The sequence below is a fragment of the Nanorana parkeri genome, unplaced genomic scaffold (assembly GCF_000935625.1).
Source record: "Nanorana parkeri isolate BGI_ZX_2015 unplaced genomic scaffold, ASM93562v1 scaffold135, whole genome shotgun sequence".
In the NCBI taxonomy this organism is placed as follows: Eukaryota; Metazoa; Chordata; class Amphibia; order Anura; family Dicroglossidae; genus Nanorana; species Nanorana parkeri.
The window spans coordinates 1,043,038-1,061,800 of record NW_017306403.1 but is presented as its reverse complement, the minus strand read 5'-3'; the positions used below and the strand labels follow the sequence as shown (position 1 = coordinate 1,061,800).

At 44.9% G+C, this 18,763-nt stretch overlaps 1 protein-coding gene across 2 annotated transcripts in view; it reads left to right on the top strand.

Annotated features, from left to right (window-relative positions):
- Positions 1 to 18,763, top strand: part of CHCHD6 (coiled-coil-helix-coiled-coil-helix domain containing 6) — a 220,847-nt gene that overhangs the window by 142,869 nt on the left and 59,215 nt on the right. For both annotated transcript variants that reach the window (XM_018553928.1, XM_018553927.1), the window contains one exon: positions 15,158 to 15,293. In XM_018553928.1, the coding sequence (XP_018409430.1) occupies positions 15,158 to 15,293 (136 nt within the window). The remainder of the gene's footprint in view (positions 1 to 15,157; positions 15,294 to 18,763) is intronic.

Sequence of the window (18,763 nt, the reverse complement as noted above, 5' to 3'; positions counted from 1 at the left end):
CTGCCCTTTTTGCAGATGTTGTTATGTACAATGCAGGACCCATGGCCGCTGATGTACTGCATTGCACTTGATGACATTGAGTACATGCCCACATTCTGGGGCAGGAGCAGAGAAGAGGTCCTACAAACCCACTTTATCCAAACAGTTGTCTCTGCTCCCTGCTATCGGCACAGGGGGATTTGATAACTGCCCCTCTGTGAATGAGAGCCAGCAAACCCTGCACTCAGAGGACGTGTAAAGGCTGTATTTCTATGTAAATATGATTCAGCCCCAAAAGGCCTGCCACCGTCATGCATAAGAGCCAGGTACACTTCAATTTTGCAGGTCACAGCTTTAAATCCCCTGCAGTCCATGGATCTCTCATCACAGCTCTCGTTAATGTATTTCTCTGCTCGCCTTCACTCTTGCCACAGCACTGCCATCTGTTTCCTGCCAGTCCCCCCTAGACACTTGTGTAAAGTGACACAATCAGGTTGAGAGAGAACAAGTCTCTCAGCTTCCATCTGCCCTGGAGAATGTCCTGAATCACTAACAAGATAAATGAGACAACCGGCCCACTTCCGTAGTCATATGAGAGATGTCGCGGCCTACTGTCCGCATCAGGTGCTGTGCCTTGGGATTATAGCAGGCGTGGGTTGCCTTCCAACTACCAGTGGCCCTGCTGAGGCAAATCTTTTATTATCGGCACTGAGCAGGCAAAGTGAGGCTTGGTGCTGACAAGCTAAGTTTTCACTTTTATTCTTGGGTAACAGTTTAGGTTGGGATAGGGAGGGATCAAATATGGAATGTGGAATAATGCATATTATTTACTGGGGGAAAGTGATAGTCTGCTCTGTACTGATACTATATTATCTATTTTACTCATATAGTGCTGACACTCACTGGGCTGAACCAAGGTGTAATCAGTAGAAGGGTCTGCCTTGGTGGCCATGTTAGCAGGGGTGGGCAATCAAGGCTACATTCAACTTCTTGCAGACTGCCCCTAAATAAGGTTTGCAGGCAGATGTTTACCAGTGGTTCACATAGCTGCTTTCAACATTTGGCAGAGGTCAGTGTTGACACTGGTACACTTTGCCATCTTTGCCTTCTAGAGGACCCAATACAGGCACTTTAGGTGTATATCTAATTTCAGTGATCTCTGCAGTCACTAAAATCTCACATAGGCTTTAGCATGTTAATGTTATTTGAAAAGTGGTTTTCAGTCTTTTCAAATCTGCAGCTTTCATTAGCATGTTACCTGGTAATCCTTCCATGAAGGTCCTTGTACAGGCACTTCCAGTCATAGGATGTCTTGTCACTCTGTCACATATGCTGATGCACAAGCATGGTCCACCGCTGTCAGTATCAGGAAGCCAGCCAGTTCAGCTATCACTGGAATACATGTAGACAGGAACTGGCTAAAAGAGGCTACATGAGAACAGCAGCAATGAGAGTGAAAAAAAAAGAAGAGCTTTCTAAAGGGAAAAAAACATGCCACTTGTATGATACACAGTGATTTGGCTAATTAAAAGTCATCCACCTGAATTGAGGGAGCCTACAATCTAATGTCCCCACCCCATTCATACAACAGGGTTAACTTTGGGAGGAAGCCACAATGGTTTTGGGTCGGGAGCAAACTAGAACCCCAAAGGATACCCACAGAATCATGAACATGGAAACTCCATGAAGATAATGTCCGTGCCCAAAACCTAGTTCAGAATCTCAGCACTCTGAAACAAATCAATGTTTTTCCAGAGAGTTTAATGCAGACCAAACAATTGTGGACTTGTATGGTACCTCTCAGACCACAAAGATTTTTTAAAATATATATATTTTATATTTACAAGTAAAACAACGATATTCATGTAAATTAAAATTGGCATAAGGAGTGCAATTCCAGTAACCCAACGCCTCTATCATGATACTCCAACCTACCTTCTACTGGTCATTGAGTAGGTGGGGTGTACAGATTAAACTCACCTGCTACATATCACATGCCTATATTGTCTTCATGAAGCTTTAAGTAAGCAGCAATTTGAGGAAGCTCTTCGTGTTTGCATGCATATTAGAGATTGCTTCACTGTTCAAGCTGTAGAAAATCTCATAAGCAAATGTAGGGGCATGCAAGCAGGGTGAGGTGATTGTCTCAGGCAGCATCTTATTTTTGGTCACGTGAGGTATGCTTGTCGTCCCCTTTCCGGCCAGAGCCTCCCAGGTTTCTGGCCAGCATCCCGCCAGCTCACTGAATTCACTAAATGCCAGGAGCTGAGCGGGACGCCAGACCCAGAGGTAGCAGCAGCCACCCCACCATGATACCAAGTAATCCACCCCCTCCCTCCCCGCGGTAACGTTCGTCACCACACCTCGTGCCCCTCCCCCCTTCCCCGGAACGTTCATTACCAGCCTCAGGCATTGAATACTGTAGGGACACCTCTGCTTGCAAGGAAAGGCCAGACAGCCAAATTCCCAAGGTGTTTCAATAACTCTTTCAATTGGGAAAGGAGAGAAGAGGACACACCAGTATGCACAGTTGTTATTCTGCTCAAAGGAAAACATCTTTCTGGTCTTGGCAAAATTTGCCATGTATTGTATATTATCCCTTCAAAAGGAGGTTTAAGTGTATCCTGCAGATGTATCCAACCACAACCAGGGTGACTTACATTGCATATCCGAAATCGGACATCCACTCCCTAAAAGCAAATCCCTAAATAAAGTCTAAGGAGTCAAACACCTATCCAAAAACCATCAGCAAATCTACACGGCGTCTGCAAAGGAGGAGGACCCATACATATGGTCCCTCACAATGTATTTCTAGTTATGCCAATGTTGAATGCTCTGTGAAGTAGCTCCCATCTATAGCTTTATTATGTATTAGGTAAAAAATGTCAGCAAAAAAAACATGAAATGTTATATAAAAAGTATAGACTGTGAGGTAATTGTTGACATTCTAGAATTTTGATGAGAGTTACCATGTTCCATAGCAAGCAAGAACCCTTACTAAATATCACAATAATTGCGGAATCCATCTGACAGAGATCTGCTATATTTTCTTGATTACAGACTAACAAGACAAGATAGTCTGCGGCCAGGAGAGATAAGATTGTAAATTAGGCTCTAGGAGAGATAAGTGCCTAAGACAAATATTGTAGGCTTATGCTGCGAGGCAAATTCCATTAAACTTTGTAATAGTTCTGAATAATATTCTTGGCAAAGTCAGTTCTTATGAGTGCTGAGTTAAAGGTGCAATCATTTTTTCAGTCATCCTGATGCCAGTCTATCGTGAATAAAAACATATCTGTAAAACACAAGTAGGCTGACGTTGCCCACCCTCTTCTGAAAATGCTAGTTCCATGTAGGGATGCACCGCTACTAGTATCGGTATTTGTGCCGAGTTTTTGGGCGAGTACTCGCCCATATGCTCCGATGCCTAGCCCGATACTTCCGGTAACAGGAAACTGGGCAGCGGGTCATGACACGCTGCCCGGCCTCCTGATTGGCCAGAAAGCCGGATTCATGCTCCCTCGTCACCTCATGGAAACCTGGAATTATTTCCTGCTATTGGGGTCCTGTCACATACCTGGTGGAGGACCGATTGGCTGAGGAGGCCTCCCTTGCGTCTCTTGTCTCGCACCCCTGAGAGTTGGAACAGGAAGCGAGTAGACAGAGAGGAGCACGGGTGCCAAGGTGTTCAGACACAGTGCCTGGTAGAAGTCCGGCCACTGGGTCCCTGCGAGGATGAGCAGGGCTGGTTGGCAGCTGAGATGTCAGCGAGGATTGCAGTGGAAACTGGAGCAATGTCAAACAAGCCTGGGGTCAAGCCAGACGATCAGCACGGTACAAAAGGAGCAGGCAGAGGCAGAATCCAGATAACATGCAAAGGTCAGGGGCAGGCATCGGTCAATCAAGGTCAGCAGCAATCCGAGTCAAGGCAACAGGCAAACGAATAGCAGGAACACAGAGCACAAGCTGAAAGACCATTCAGCACTGATCCACTGGGCCAGCTGGTTTAAATAGAGCATTAGATTAGAGAGCAACGTGTCACTTCCGGTGCGCCACTTTTCTCTGTGAGCGCATGCGCACAGTTCCTAGCAACCCGGAAGGCTGGAACTCGCACATGCACAGTAGAGCGTGAACATCTGGCTATGGCCTTGCATGTCCACTCCAGCAAACAAGGGAACTTTGATCCCTCCCTAACAATCCTTTCTCAAGGTGACAGGGTCTCTTTAAGGGACCCCAGAATAGAATATGTAAATCTACCTGCGAAGCTTCAAGTTGCCTTTATCAACCTTCCACCAGTGACTCAATTTTTATTTTTAATCCGGGGGATGTGAAAACCTTTCTATAATTTGTATTGTTGGCTGCAGCCCGTACCTCTAACGCTCAACAGCCACTTGTGAGTTAATGATACATCTTCCAGGAATCCTGAGATTGGCTGTGACTAAGATGAATGACTAATTCACTGAGAGCTTGCTTTCTGCTTCCAGTAATAAAACAAAGCTTGCTTCCACATATTCACCCCGCCACACATGCATTTCCTAAGGAGCGCGCTGAACGCAGCCTTCCACACCAAGGCAAAAAATTACCTGATTGATGTTGACTGTAATAATAAGGGAAGGATATGTTGATGGGATTTCATTTGGAAGAGGGATACACTCCTAGGCACATCTCCAGCTAAGTGTCACTTAGTTACCGCTTGTGAAATGCATCAAGAGTTTGAAAAAGTCTGATCAAAGCTGAAAATGTTCCCAGGACTAGAAATATATGTATTGTGTTCAAACCCGTAAGAATACAACACCAAAGATCTTCAATGACACCCAGTTTCCTGGCTGGAGGACGTTCTTATAGACTTCCTGTTGGAGCTGACACCACAGCACCTCCGCTACTCTGAAATCCTAATCAGCGTTGTCAGCCTTACCTCCTGGACTACAGAACTTCTCCCCGCCCCTATTTGGCCCAATCCCAAAAAAACAGTGCTGCTGCCTTGGCATACAACTGCATTAAATGGTGTTTCTATATCCGCCAGGAGTTCTTAACTGTCTGCCAAACACTAAATGAACCCTATAAAGCTGTATGTATATTTTATAGGTCTGGATGCCAAAAGCTCCCATTAGGCTGTTTCCAGATGAACAAGTCTACTTAAGTGAAAGTGCAGGCTGCGTTCTCAGTGATGTCACTGGTCTCTAGTGAATGGATAGGCTGCGTTCTCAGTGATGTCACCGGTCTCTAGTGAATGGATAGGCTGCATTCTCAGTGATGTCACCGGACTCTAGTGAACGGATAGGCTGCATTCTCAGTGATGTCACCGGTCTCTAGTGAATGGATAGGCTGCATTCTCAGTGATGTCACCGGTATCTAGTGAATGGATAGGCGGCGTTCTCAGTGATGTCATCTGTCTCTAGTGAAGGGATAGGCTGCATTCTCAGTGATGTCACCCATCCAACAATTGGCGCATAACCTGCATTTGGATTTCCAGGTACAAAGAACAGCTTGCTGGATCATGCATATTTAATGAACCACGAAACAATGACAGAGAAACAGAGATCCCAGTCTGCCGGTTCACACTCCGCTCAGGGCTCGGCCTGATGGATTCAGAAAGGAAGTAAATGAACAATCAAATCTGTTTCTCTCTCACAGCACAGAACTGCAGGAGGACCATGATTTATTTACACTGAGCGCTGGCTGTACACATTGTGAGGAAAATGAGGTTTAAAACAGATACAAAACCAGCAATTTATCCGCGCCGCAGTTTTAAAGGGAAATTATGAAATACAAATGTTTGATTTGGAGAGAGCATTAGCATTTCCTCGCACAAATCGTACCTGGTGTAAGATGGCATATCGGAGCACGGTGCGCCACTTTGTCAGATCCGGCAGGCCTCAAGGATCCCAACCTGAAAAAAAGTCATTTCAGGGAGGTACCCTTCTCATTTCAGGGAGGTGCCCTCTGTCCCCCCCCAGGGGGGAGAGAGAACACCCCCTTGAAATGATGGCAGATAGCGAAGAAGCTAATGCTATCTGCTTGTTTTTTTTAGTATTCTCATGCCTACTGCCGTCAGAATAAAAAAAAAAAAGCATAGGAATGAATAGCTAGATTGCTATTGGCTATTTCAATTTGCAATAGCAAGCTGGCTATTGCACACGCCCTCTGCTGCTGTCAATCAGCAGGGGAGGACCTGATGAGAACTTCAGGTCCACCTCTGCTGATTGACAGCAGCAGTCGGCAGGTGCAATTTGTTTGTTTGCCATTGGCTATTGCAAATTCAAATAGCCAATAGCAATCTAGCTATTCATTTCTATGCTTTTTTTTTTTTTTTCTCTGACGGCGGCCCTGATGTCAGAAAAAAAACCCCCAAAAAACAGCAGGGAATAGTTTACTCTGCTAGATTGAGCAAACAAGTAAACCTTTCCGGGAATTTTTTTTTCTCTCCCGGGTGTCCGGGAGCCCCTATTTAATAGCGGGAGACTCCCAGAACATCCGGGAGAGTTGGAATGTCTGAGGCCTATACACACATCGTATAGTGGCATACACATACATAACACAACAGAGCAATAAATAGAAAGTGTCGCCCAATAATGGCCATACATGTATCAGTCCTATTATATGATTAAAGAGTATCCAATCCCAAGAACAAAAATGTAACATATTGTAGCTTTTCAATCCTTAGATATGGCGACCGCATTTGTTTTCTTTTGCAGTCTTTTATTCCTGGTGATCCTGCCAGTAACACATTTCCTGTCCTACGGTGGCAAAGCGCAGTCATTGGAGGAGCATTGTTATTCTATGACAGTGCTACAAACCACCTTCCCTCTGCTATTTTCCTTAACCTAGGGGAAAGCGTAGTCCTCAGGGATAACCAAGAACGATGTAACTGATACAAGTGCAGCGCACACTCCTCTCGAGCACAGGAAGTTATCAAATATCGGCGTCTCAGTATACCGTGAGCTTTAGCTCGTGGTATACTGAGCTTAGGGTGATTGGAGGACGCTAGTTTGTGTTCTCCCGTTACCCTAAGGAGAACTATGGGGAAAAGCCTTAACCTCATAGTTCTCCTTTAACGGGCACTTGTAGCACTTCTCTAACAGATATCACAAAATGCTTTCAATGGTATATTTAACAGACCAAAAGGGAGCATATAGTTCATTTTGGGGTTTACTCAACCCAGTGGTTTACCATAACCTGAGCTTTACCATAGTCTTTAGGTTTACCAAAAGCCTATGTTGGAGTGGTGAGACAGAATCTCAGTCATGTTTTTATTGCTGTCTGTCCCCGCTGCGGAGATTAAACTTCTCTATATGTTCGGGTAAAGATTATCACTGGGACAGAAAGTGATGGGAATTCCAAAATTCTGAGTTATCACCAGAACAGGAAGAGGAGTAAAACCTTCCAATGGGGACTCCTGTGCCGGTGACCACTGTATAAGGTAGGAGGTTCCCCTCCCTTTTGGAGAGATCTTCTCTCATCTCTACCTACAGGACGAGAAGTGAAGGGTCATCCGTCAATTGCAATTGAGATGCCCCCTCGCTCCTCCCCCCAAGAATAATTACCTATACAAGGGTAGTTTAAACCTCGTCCCTCCAGCTGTGAGGCAACTACTAACCCCATTGGGCATTGCAAGACTCTGACAGCCACAATCATGATTACCAGAGGCAGATGCATGTTGGGAATTGTAGTTTCACAACTGGAGGGCCGAAGTTTGCTCACTCCTGCTCTACACCATCAAACATTAAAACAAAGGAAGTTTGGCTTTATATGTAATTCAAGTGATTATTTCCATATTATTATTACATTTACCAACCAAACTATTTTAAACGATCGCTTTCAATTTTTTTCATACACATTGTTGAAGGTGTTGCAATTTGCACGGGCAAAATTTGCTGCTTGAGTTGCGTCGAGCAATTTATTTTGAAAATGCGATCAATTAAAACAGTCGGATTAAGTGGATAATACCATTAATAATATAGGTGTGTGTGTGTCCAGCTTGATGGGTATCTTTGTGTGTGTTTGTGTCCAGCTTGATGGGTATCTGTGTGTGTGTGTGTGTGTGTGTGTGTGTGTGTGCCGAGTTTGTGGGGTTTGATGGGTATCAGTGTGTGTGTCCAGCTTGATGGGTATCAGTGTGTGTGTCCAGCTTGATGGGTATCAGTGTGTGTGTCCAGCTTGAGGGGTATCAGTGTGTGTGTCCAGCTTGAGGGGTATCAGTGTGTGTGTCCAGCTTGATGGGTATCAGTGTGGTGTGTCCAGCTTAATGGGTATCAATGTATGTGTCTGTCTGTCTGTGTGTGTGTCCAGCTTAAAGGGTATCAGGAAGCCGGAAGTTAGGTGCTCCATCCATGGTGTGCCCACTATGCGATGGGCACAAAGGACAAAACAATCTGCACAAGTAACAAGAAATGACAATATTAATCGTATTACTTAATATGTGAAAAAAGGTTCACAAGCATAAATGATATAAAATGTGAAAATACTTGTCATCTGGGGACCCCGGCCTGCAAGCATAGTCCGCTCCCTGACATTCATTTCTGTTTTGTCTGGCAGCTGTGTAAATCTCGGTGATGGGCAGATACAAAAATCATTTTGCGGCAAAGCAGCTTTCATGTGTGTGTTTATCTGTCTGCCTAGAGTTCAGCTGTAAACGTGAAACTCATTTTTATTTCTGTCTGTGCAAAGCTTTTAGAAAGGTTCTGCCCTTCCATACATATTAATGCGGCTGTTGCAGACTGAATGTTACTTTTCCTTATTTTATCCGAGACCAAATTGTTTGTTTATAAAAGTTCCATCTGTCGTATAGCTGGACGGATGCCGTTTGCACAGCACTAGTGCCCTAGATAACAAATGTATCGTCCGTGCCATCTAAGGGGCGCTAGTGCTTCTAGAGTGTTTAGAAATAAACCCACAAGTTTGAAAATATGAAATGGGTAAATGTTCGGGCAACTTGAAACAAACATATTTGCTTTAAAATTTAAAAGTAGGAAACTTTGCCTCTGTGCAGGAGCTTCCTGTAATAAAGACCGCTCACTGCTGCTCTCTCTCCGTGTGCAGGGTGACTGGTCTGGTCTCCGGCCCCTCATGTAATAAAGACCGCTCACCGCTGCTCTCTCTCCTTGTGCGGGGTGACTGGTCTTGTCTCCGCCCCCTCCTGTAATAAACACAGCTCACTGCTGCTCTCTCTCCTTGTGCAGGGTGACTGGTCTTGTCTCCGCCCCCTCCAGTAGTTTTCTGCTGACAGCCTGTAGTGGGTGGAGCTTTATGGATCCCTCCCACAGCTGCACTACGTGGAGCACAGGGATGATGCCACCACTACTTTTGTAAGTTATTAACTGGGTTTGCAAGTGTGTTGCACACAAAGTGGATTTTTTTTCGACCTCAACACATTGTGGTATTATGGTACAGTACATTGCCAGCGCATTGTGGCCTTAAGGTTCGGCGAGGTGCCATTCAAATGAATGGCAACGAATAGCCATTCAAATGAATGGCAATGCAACACACCTGCTGCAATGTAACAGCTGCTGCAGTGTAACACATGGTAGGTGTGTTGCGTGGTAGCGGTGTGAATGGGCCCTCAGACTTCTAATTTAGTTTTTGTTTTTTTTGTCACGTTAATGAGGTTCCCCGGAGTATGAGAGTAGCAGGTGTGGAGGTGGCACAGGGGCAGATATCTCGGCGGTATTGCATGCTCAGATACAGAATGCTACACACTCCCCCGTGACCCAGGTTCATAACAGAGCTCCCTGGCCACCAGTTGTGTTATTCTCAAAACACATCAACACATTGAAACTGCTTCTGCTAAACATCATATACTGTAACTGAACCCATAGTATATACTGTTATCTCTACCATATAGTCCTCTTCAGCCAATAAAGGGCTTCAGCAATTTGGTTAGGCTTTGCAAGAAGTTTATTTTCTTAATAGGATGAGGTTTTTAGCCTCATGCCTGACCTCCAAGTAGGAGGACCAGCATTCTCTTTTTTTGTCTGTGTGATCACTTTTAATTGATATAGCTTTGATTTTCAATAGTTATTAATTATTAAGGTACATATAACTTTATATTTGAAACTGTTTCAGTTTGTTAAACAATCTGGGGTACAATAACCCCTCAGTAAGTAGGGAGCGTTAACAGTCCTTTTAAGCCAAGAGACACTAAATACATTAAATACAAAAAAAAGGGCAGGGTGTAACCACAATCTAGAACAGCAATTTTAAATAGGGACCTCCATCAGTCCTGATGAGGCACTTTGAAACCTTGAAAGCTTGCATCATCTATCGAGGGTACCATAGGGCTCCCTAGGAAACCCAAAACAATGCTTAGAAGGAGAAGAGTAATACAAACTATAGAGGAATGGAGATTAAAGGAGAACTATGGGGTTAAGGCTTTTCCCCATAGTTCTCCTTAGGGTAATGGAGGACACAAACTAGCATCCTCCCGTCACCCTAAGCTCAGTATACCGCAAGCTGTAGCTCGCGGTATACTAAGACGTCGCAGCTGAAGCGGATCCCGACAATTATGTCTGGATCCGCCCAGCTGCGTGACTGACAGCTGGCTCTGCCTATCTAGAGGCAGAGCCAGCTGTACCCGCCCCTCCCCTCCAGCCCCTCCCCTGTCACGGCAGAGAGCCGTGACAGGATCGAGAGGTGAGCGAACGCCGGTATGTGTTCGCTCACCTCCCGATCTACTGAGCCGACCTGTGACAGTCTCATTGTCACAGGTCGGCTAGAACTATGAGGTGAGTGAAAAGCACTCACCTCATAGTTCTCCTTTAAGAATCAAGATAAGAAACCAAAGAAGAGAAGAATAGAGCTGACTTTGTGCACTTTAATGCAAAATGTGGATTGGGTATCCATATGCTTTTGGCCATATAGTGCAGCTATGCTTCCACCTGCATAGTTCTTGGCATCCTTTCACCATGCAATCCCTACCACTATATAGGTGCAGCACGGGCTTCCAGCTATAGCAGTTGTAATCAAACTGTAGTCAAGAGTCTGTAGTCAAGAAAACCAGCCTATGGGAGGCAGAAGGAATGGTCATGGAAGATGGTGTGATCCTTATGGACCCCATCAAGCTGTAAACTCCGTCTAGCGCTTGATGGGCTCACTACTAAGTGTGACACAGGAGAAAAGACGAGTCCCCGAAGATCTATTGTGGTACTATGTAGGAAAGGAGCCAATTGCTCCCTCCTTTTGCATTGAGAAGCACTCCTCTTTTTGTAGTATATTAGGTACTTTGGGATCCTTTTCACAAGTGATGGAAAGAGGAAGTGTGAGACAGTGGCACGGATACAGTCGGCAGGTGTAGGTTCATAGCTGTAATACTGATCTCTGTTGGGGAAGTGTGAGCTTTGTTTTCTCATAAAGGCTTGTGAAATGATTGTACATCCTAACCTTACCTGTGCTTATGAGGTTGTGAGTGCCAAAAAAGGGAAATTCAACAGACCCTCCTGGTCTCCTTTTCCATCCTAATGTGAGAAGTGTGACATTGGAGGGGGGATTAGCCCCCCTCGTAACAATGGTCTGTATAAACATCCATCAGCAGCCCGAGAGTAAATAGCTCACATAATGGCGTGTACATGCTTGCTATTAGTGCCTGCTTTATGAACAAGGTCAGGCAAAGGGTAAACATAGAAACAGAATCGATATTACTAAGTAAACAGCCTGGCCAACCTCTCAAGGCTGCAGCCTTTATTGAGACTTGTTTATGGCATAGTACTTAAAGCTGAACCTCTACCTTCCCTTCAGTCTTGCACAGTTGTACCAGCTCTGATTTACTCTGATTTCGCTGCACAAAATGCATTAGAAGCTGCAGCAACTCATTCCCTGGCTGGAGGACATCTGGCATCATATAGTCTCCAGCCTTGCATAGAGAAGCACATGGACCTAGTGATGATATCATTGGGTATAAAATAAAGTGTGTGATGAAAATGGTTGACAATAGGAGGAACCTGCGAATGCAAAACGTAAGCAGGTTACACTTCAGCTTTTAATATGTGTCTGCAGCCAACATAAGGGGCTTCCATTGCTTAAAAAAAAACTATTTTCGTGCCACTTGTTAACCCCACTTGACCGATGATCAGATTGGATCAGTCTTGTGACTTGCAAATAGCAGATAGAGTCCATTGAGCCAGTTTCTGCACCAAACAAACCTTAAAGCTGAACTCCAGGTAAACAGTTTTAAACAAAGTTGAAATATAGGTGGCTGTTTGCATCATAGAGGACCGACCATCGCGGGAGGAAGAGGACCGACCATCGCGGGAGGAAGAGGACCGACCATCGCGGGAGGAAGAGGACCGACCATCGCGGGAGGAAGAGGACCGACCATCACAATCGCGGGAGGAAGAAGATCCTAGGATTTCCATCCACTGGACCTAGGACAGCGTGGGTGGAGGAGCGCTTCAAGCTGGAGTTGGGCTTTAAATTGAACCTGTAATCTTACAGAATGAGTTCATTTACACTCATTTATGGTTAATAGTTACCATGAGTTCTAAACAGTGCTAATTTTCTAGGCTCTCCTCTTTACAGCCTGAAGGAGCTCCCCCCCAAATACACGCACATACCAATGCAAAAACGCGTTGGGTGCGCCTATTACCATAAAATTGCAATATGTAGAAATGTCACCAGCACCCCAAATCCTTTTAGGATAGCAAAATGTTCATTTATTTGCATTTCTGTGTCTGGTTTTTCTGACAAGGAACTGCAAATAAATGAACATTTTGCCATCCTAAAAGGATTTGGGGTGCTGGTGACATTTCTACATATTGATGATGTTTTCAGCGCCATTCACAGTCACTGCGAGCACCTCCCCCATTACAAGGGACTTTCCTTAAGGAGTGCAACAAGTAAAAGTGTTTATAACCACAATTGCACACACGTTTGGTATCAATCACCGCACATACCAGAGCGCGAGCAATAATTCTAGGGCCGTTATTCACAGTTTTCTCTAAACTGTTGGCATGTAAAAGGTTTTAAAGCATTGCCTATAGACAGTTTTGGGTACCTTTAGTACACACACAATTTTAAGCCAGGGGTGTATGCTTTCATGAAGTATATACTTCTGAGAGCAGGGGCGTCCTGAGGCTGGGTGTCACCCGGAGCAGAGACCGAGTGACACCCCGTGGTCACGTCATCGCGCGTGCGCGGTCATCTAATTGACGCCTGCCGGCGGCCATCTTAGTAATGGATGCTGGCAGAGAGAGGAGGGGAAGTCCATGACCGAGTGCCCGACTTTTTAAGGGAGTGACACCAAAATGACTGTTAGTCATTTTGGTGTCACCCTTCCAAGGGTGTCACCCGGGTGCGGGCCGCACCCCCCTTGTGACGCCACTGTCTGAGAGGTTTGAGGTAATCTTCAGGCATAAAATGTGCATTTTAACATGTGTGCAGAAGAGCGCCAAAAACGGATCTGGCAGCAAAAGGGTTAAACATGCTTGGGACAAACAAAAATCTATACTTGGACAAAAACACAACAACAACAAAAAAAAGGGGGGAGATTCAAAGGACCACACAGCCTTTTTCTTCCATCATCTGTCTGTTTCCAACGACATGGCAATTGACAAAAATATGGTGCAATCAGCAAAAAAACGAAAACGGCAAAACTGTTAAAGAACAAGTCTTGTAACATTCCAGAGCTGAAACAGGTGAAAAGTTCTTCCCGTTTCCATAGATATATATTAAGAAAAGCAAAATCAGGTAAGAAAATGGATGTCAACATGATAACTATAAAGAAAAAGCAGCGGAATGCACACAGAAAATAAATCGCTTTTTAGAATTCAAGTGCGTGTTTTTAGAAGTCAAAATGTTTCTAAGCGATTCCTAATGCTAATGAAATCAATTGCAATGGATGCGGCTCCTTCATGTCTAAAAGGTTTAGTTTCCTGCGGAGTCAGCTAGTCCCCTGAGCACTGGTCCTGATACAGTAAACTCTGTTATCCGGTATTCAACTAACCAGAACTCTCATCTAACCAGAAAAACAAAATCCCCCGTGTACTCGCTGTTCTGCTGACCTGCGGCATGTATTACCGTATCCTGGAAACGATCGTGTGTGTCTATTTGTCTTAAAGGAGAACTATGAGGTGTGTGCTTTTCACTCACCTCATAGTTCTAGCCGACCTGTGACAATGAGACTGGTCACAGGTCGGCTCAGTAGATCGGGAGGTGAGCGAACACATACCGGCGTTCGCTCACCTCTCCATGTAGGGGCTGGATTCCCCCCTCCATGCTCCGATCCGCCAGCGCTGACTGGCGGAGCGGACGGGGTGGGTACAGCTGGCTCTGCCTCTAGATAGGCAGAGCCAGCTGTCAGTCACGCAGCTGGGCGGATCCAGACATAATTGTCGGGATCCGCTTCAGCTGCGGCGTCTTAGTATACCGCGAGCTACAGCTCCCTATATACTGAGCCTAGTGTGACGGGAGGACGCTAGTTTGTGTCCTCCCGTTACCCTAAGGAGAACTATAGGGAAAAGACTTAACCCCATAGTTCTCCTTTAATTTGCTTTTGATTACTGCATTTCAGTATTAATATGAAGTCAATACAGAGTTTATGGTATGGTATAGTATGGGGTATGGCATTAGTTAGACCTACTTTTATTAGTAACTACATTTACCCGGAATCTACCAATCCCTGTGGATGCCGGATAACGGGGAGTTTACTGTATCCTGTTTTAAGGTGGCTCCTTTTCCTTTGCCGGGTACTATGGGGCCACCCTTGTGTGTGCTAGTAAGCTGTGTGTGCACCTCCACAAACACACAGCAAGGCAAGCTCTGTCTCTTGTGATCTTGTACTGGACAGGAAGTTCAGGGAAGCTGAGCGAAGAGAGTTGGAGCGGTTTTGAATCATGATGATTGTAAGTGCTTGGGTAAAAACGTAAAAGAATACTTTGTTGGCAACGTATATTTGTATGATCCGGATTCATTATTGAAAAAAAGTTTGAGTTTAATGCAAAGGGAATATATATATATATATAACATTTTGGTGCTAATCTTATAGAAACAAGACTCGTAGTTTGTATTTTTGGTACGTTTCTGAAATCAGTCGTGGGGAAAAATGAGCAAGTTTGGTCCAGCAGCGCATCAGTCCGATCCGCTGGCCATGGTGCTGAAATAATGTATGGCTGTTTGTTTGATGTTACCGTGTACAGCGATGCGTGATTTTATTTGTAGTGATTATAACCTTGTGTACTCTTCTTGGCAGGAAGCGAAGTTATGACCCGGTGTGCCAGAACCTCCAGTCCAACATTCTGAAATGTTACTCAGAAAACCAGCAGGAGCTGCTCAACTGTAGTGACCTTGCCAAGGAGTATCAGAACTGTGTAAGGGAGGCGCAGAAGGTAATGTTTCTGACCTTTTATCCCATGTGTACAGATTTCTTTTGTAGAGCCAAAGGAAATCTCACCGCTCCAATTCCTTGGTCACCATCAGGACTCCCCAGGTGCTGGTCTAATAGGTGCGTCTCCACCTTGGAATGTAGTAGTATACGGACAGACCGCACTATCCAGAGAATTCCAATACTTTAGACTTGATTGAAATTCACAGCAAATCCAGTGTAACAGTGAATAAAAGTGTATAAAGCAACAAATATCAGCACCGCAAACCCCCAACCAGCTACACCCTCTCACATGTTTCACCCGCAGGCTTATTCATAGAGGTGAATAGATTCATAAGGCCTCGTTCACACCAGACACTGGCCGGAACGCACTGCATTGAATTGTGGCCGGCTCACTATGTTGTGGGGCATGGCGGTCCATTGAAGTGAATGGCACAGTAGCCACGCCCCCTCCAGCCGCAATGCGATCGGCCGCACGGGAACGCAAGGCACATCAATGCCTGCGGTCCGGTCAGAACAAAATAGTGCTTGCAGCACTATTGCCTGCAGCACTCCAGCCGGAGGGCGTGGCTACTGTGCCATTCACTTCAATGGACCGCCATGCCCCACAACATAGTGAGCCGGCCGCAATGCGATGCAGTGCGTTCCGGCCAGTGTCTGGAGTGAACGAGGCCTTAATCTTATAGTTACCCATCACATATAATCATGTATAGATTTCTTTAAGTTGACATAAACTTGTAGGACTCCAGTCGGTCACTTTTTTGCACTTTGACTGAAACAAGGGAGAAGCTAATAAAATAAATTAGTTTGCCGCTTTTGCTGCAATTATATACAGCTTATTTGCTGTTTCCCAAATTACATTTATTGATTATTTGCTAGCCAGCTGCCTTTAAAAGTAACAGTAAATACAGCCGCCCAATACACTCTTAAAGAGAGAGATCGATTGCCTTATAGATAAATAGGCTGCTGTCTGTCTGGAAACAAAATATTCACCTAAAGTGTATATAAACCTCGCCAATAAACGTCTCTACCAAAAACTAAAAACAACAACAAAATGTTTGCCTTTAGATACACTTTAAAGGGAAGGTAAACCCCAACAGTTAAAGTGACATTAAACCCTCAGATTTTTTAACATAAAACAATACTGTAATGTGCGCCTTACTGTAATCCATGGTTGTTTCCCTTCTCTTTGCTGCTCTTCCTTTTAAATCTGTATCTGTTCTCATGCTGGGCAGAACTTCTGTTTTGCAGCAGACTGCCTTGTCTCTGGAATGGCTACGTGGTGTCTCTGTGTAGGTTTGCAACCTGAGCCAGCACTACAGGAAGAGGCAGTCAGCTGCAAAGGGAAGTTCTTCCCCAGCATGAGAAGACATGAGGATTTAAAAGGAAGAGCAGCAAAGAGAAGGGAAACTACCATGGATTACAGTAAGGCACACATTACAGTATTGGTTTATGTTAAAAAATCTGAGGGTTTAATGTCACTTTAACCTGACAGCATCATTGAACCCACGTCCGTTGGGCCCAGGCTGTCCTGGACCTGTCCTCAGCCCATGACTGGACATTAATGAGTTCATCTCATGCTCCTTGTGCTGCTTCTCTTGTTTGCTTTCTTTTTGGTCTGTAATATATACAGTTGAAAGTGTTTTGTCATGTCTATTGTATCTGTTAAATCATCACAAGAAGTGCAAAATATATCTGCTGATCCTGCCAGAAATCTTCCTGTGCTCTCTCTTCTGTACTGCACTGTCATCAGTTAAATTTTTCCCAGCGATCTATGTTTTGTTCCCGCTACACGTACTCTGTGGTTTGTATGTAGCTCGACATGCAGCTGAACCCTCCTATTCTGCAATAGGCCAAACTGAGTGAAATCTTGAATCTTATAAAGAAAACAGGGTGGGGTGAAACTGGTGAAAAAGAACATGAAAACATACAATCAATATACAAACATGTAAATGTAATGTCGGCTAATATTTCCACAGTTTTGGCAAAAATAATGTGTACATAATTAGTAGGGATGCAGCGATACCAATACTAGTATAGGTGCCGATACCGAGTATTTGTGCAAGTACTTGTGCTTGCTGAAATGCTCCAATACCTTCCCTGAAGGCTTCCTCTGACGGCAGTGCCATAGGGGAACATGGAGCCAGCTTCCTGTGCGATCAGGAAGCTGGGCAGCGATCAGTTAGCCGGCTTCCCAGCCAATCAGCATCGAAACAGCTGTTCAGCCAGCTCCCTGCTGATTGGCCGGGAAGCAGGCCCGATGCTGATTGTGCTTGGCCGGGAAACCGACCTCTCAGCCAATCAAGCCGGCCATACAACATGGAGCCAGCTTCTCAGGCCATCAGATTGCCCAGGAAGCTGGTTCTATGCCAGTGGAAGCATCAGTATCGACGAGTACCGAAAGCAAAGTATAGGTACTCGATACTGAAAAGCTGGCATCGGTGTATCTCTAATAATTAGTGTAGCTAACATAGTAATTCATACTAAATTATGTTATTTGTCCTGATTTATATGGTATATCCTATGTCTGGGATTTCAGTTTATTTTGGGAGTTATTCTGAGGAGATACTGTATTCTCCTCGGAGATACTTTATATCAGTTTGTAACAAACTGAGCTGGCTCGCAGCTCCACAACACAGTGAGTCACTCCGGTGTTGTCACTCCGATTACCTCTGGCAGGGATCACTGTGCTGGGACCATTTAATCTGCTTTTGAGGGTCTGCCTCGGATAGAGAGGGACCCACCAATAGCAGTAACTCAATGAGCACTGGTCCCTCCACAGACCAGCAGTAACTCAATGAGCACTGGTCCCTCCACAGACCAGCAGTAACTCAATGAGCACTGGTCACTCCACAGACCAGCAGTTACTCAATAAGCGCTGGTACCTCAATGGACCAGCGCTCATTGTACAACATGCCCGGATCATTCCGCCACTGGTCGTTAACGAACTGAACGATCGTTATGGAGCAATCCCATCATCAGTCGGGGAGGGGAAACCCTTTTTCTTCTCATAGATCAGTAATAGGATTAACCCGATTGTGATGAGCAACGTAGACAATTCTTCTATCAAACGTTCCTATGCATGAAGCTAAATAATGGGGGTTCAGCATCTTCGCCTGCAGTTCGCGTGGTGACAGACTCAGAAAATGTGTTTTGATTACGCTGTAGTCACTGTTTACATATGAAGACCTGCACATGTTTCCGTGCATGCCTCCGCTGACAGAGAGGTCAATTTGACCCGTTCCGGTCTACTGGCGCGTTTCATGAACTGTCCCTCTAGGCCTCTCATGTGGTTTGTATGTGATACACACACAGATCAATTCATTGCGTCTGCCTCGGAGTAGTCACTTTATCTGTTTGTGTCCTTTTTTTTTCCAAGTGAAATTGACTGAATGTAATAGCATTTTCTTTCAGTGACCTTTCTGAAGCACGCCGGCGAGGACCAAAACTGCGTGTTTTTCTCCACTCAAACAG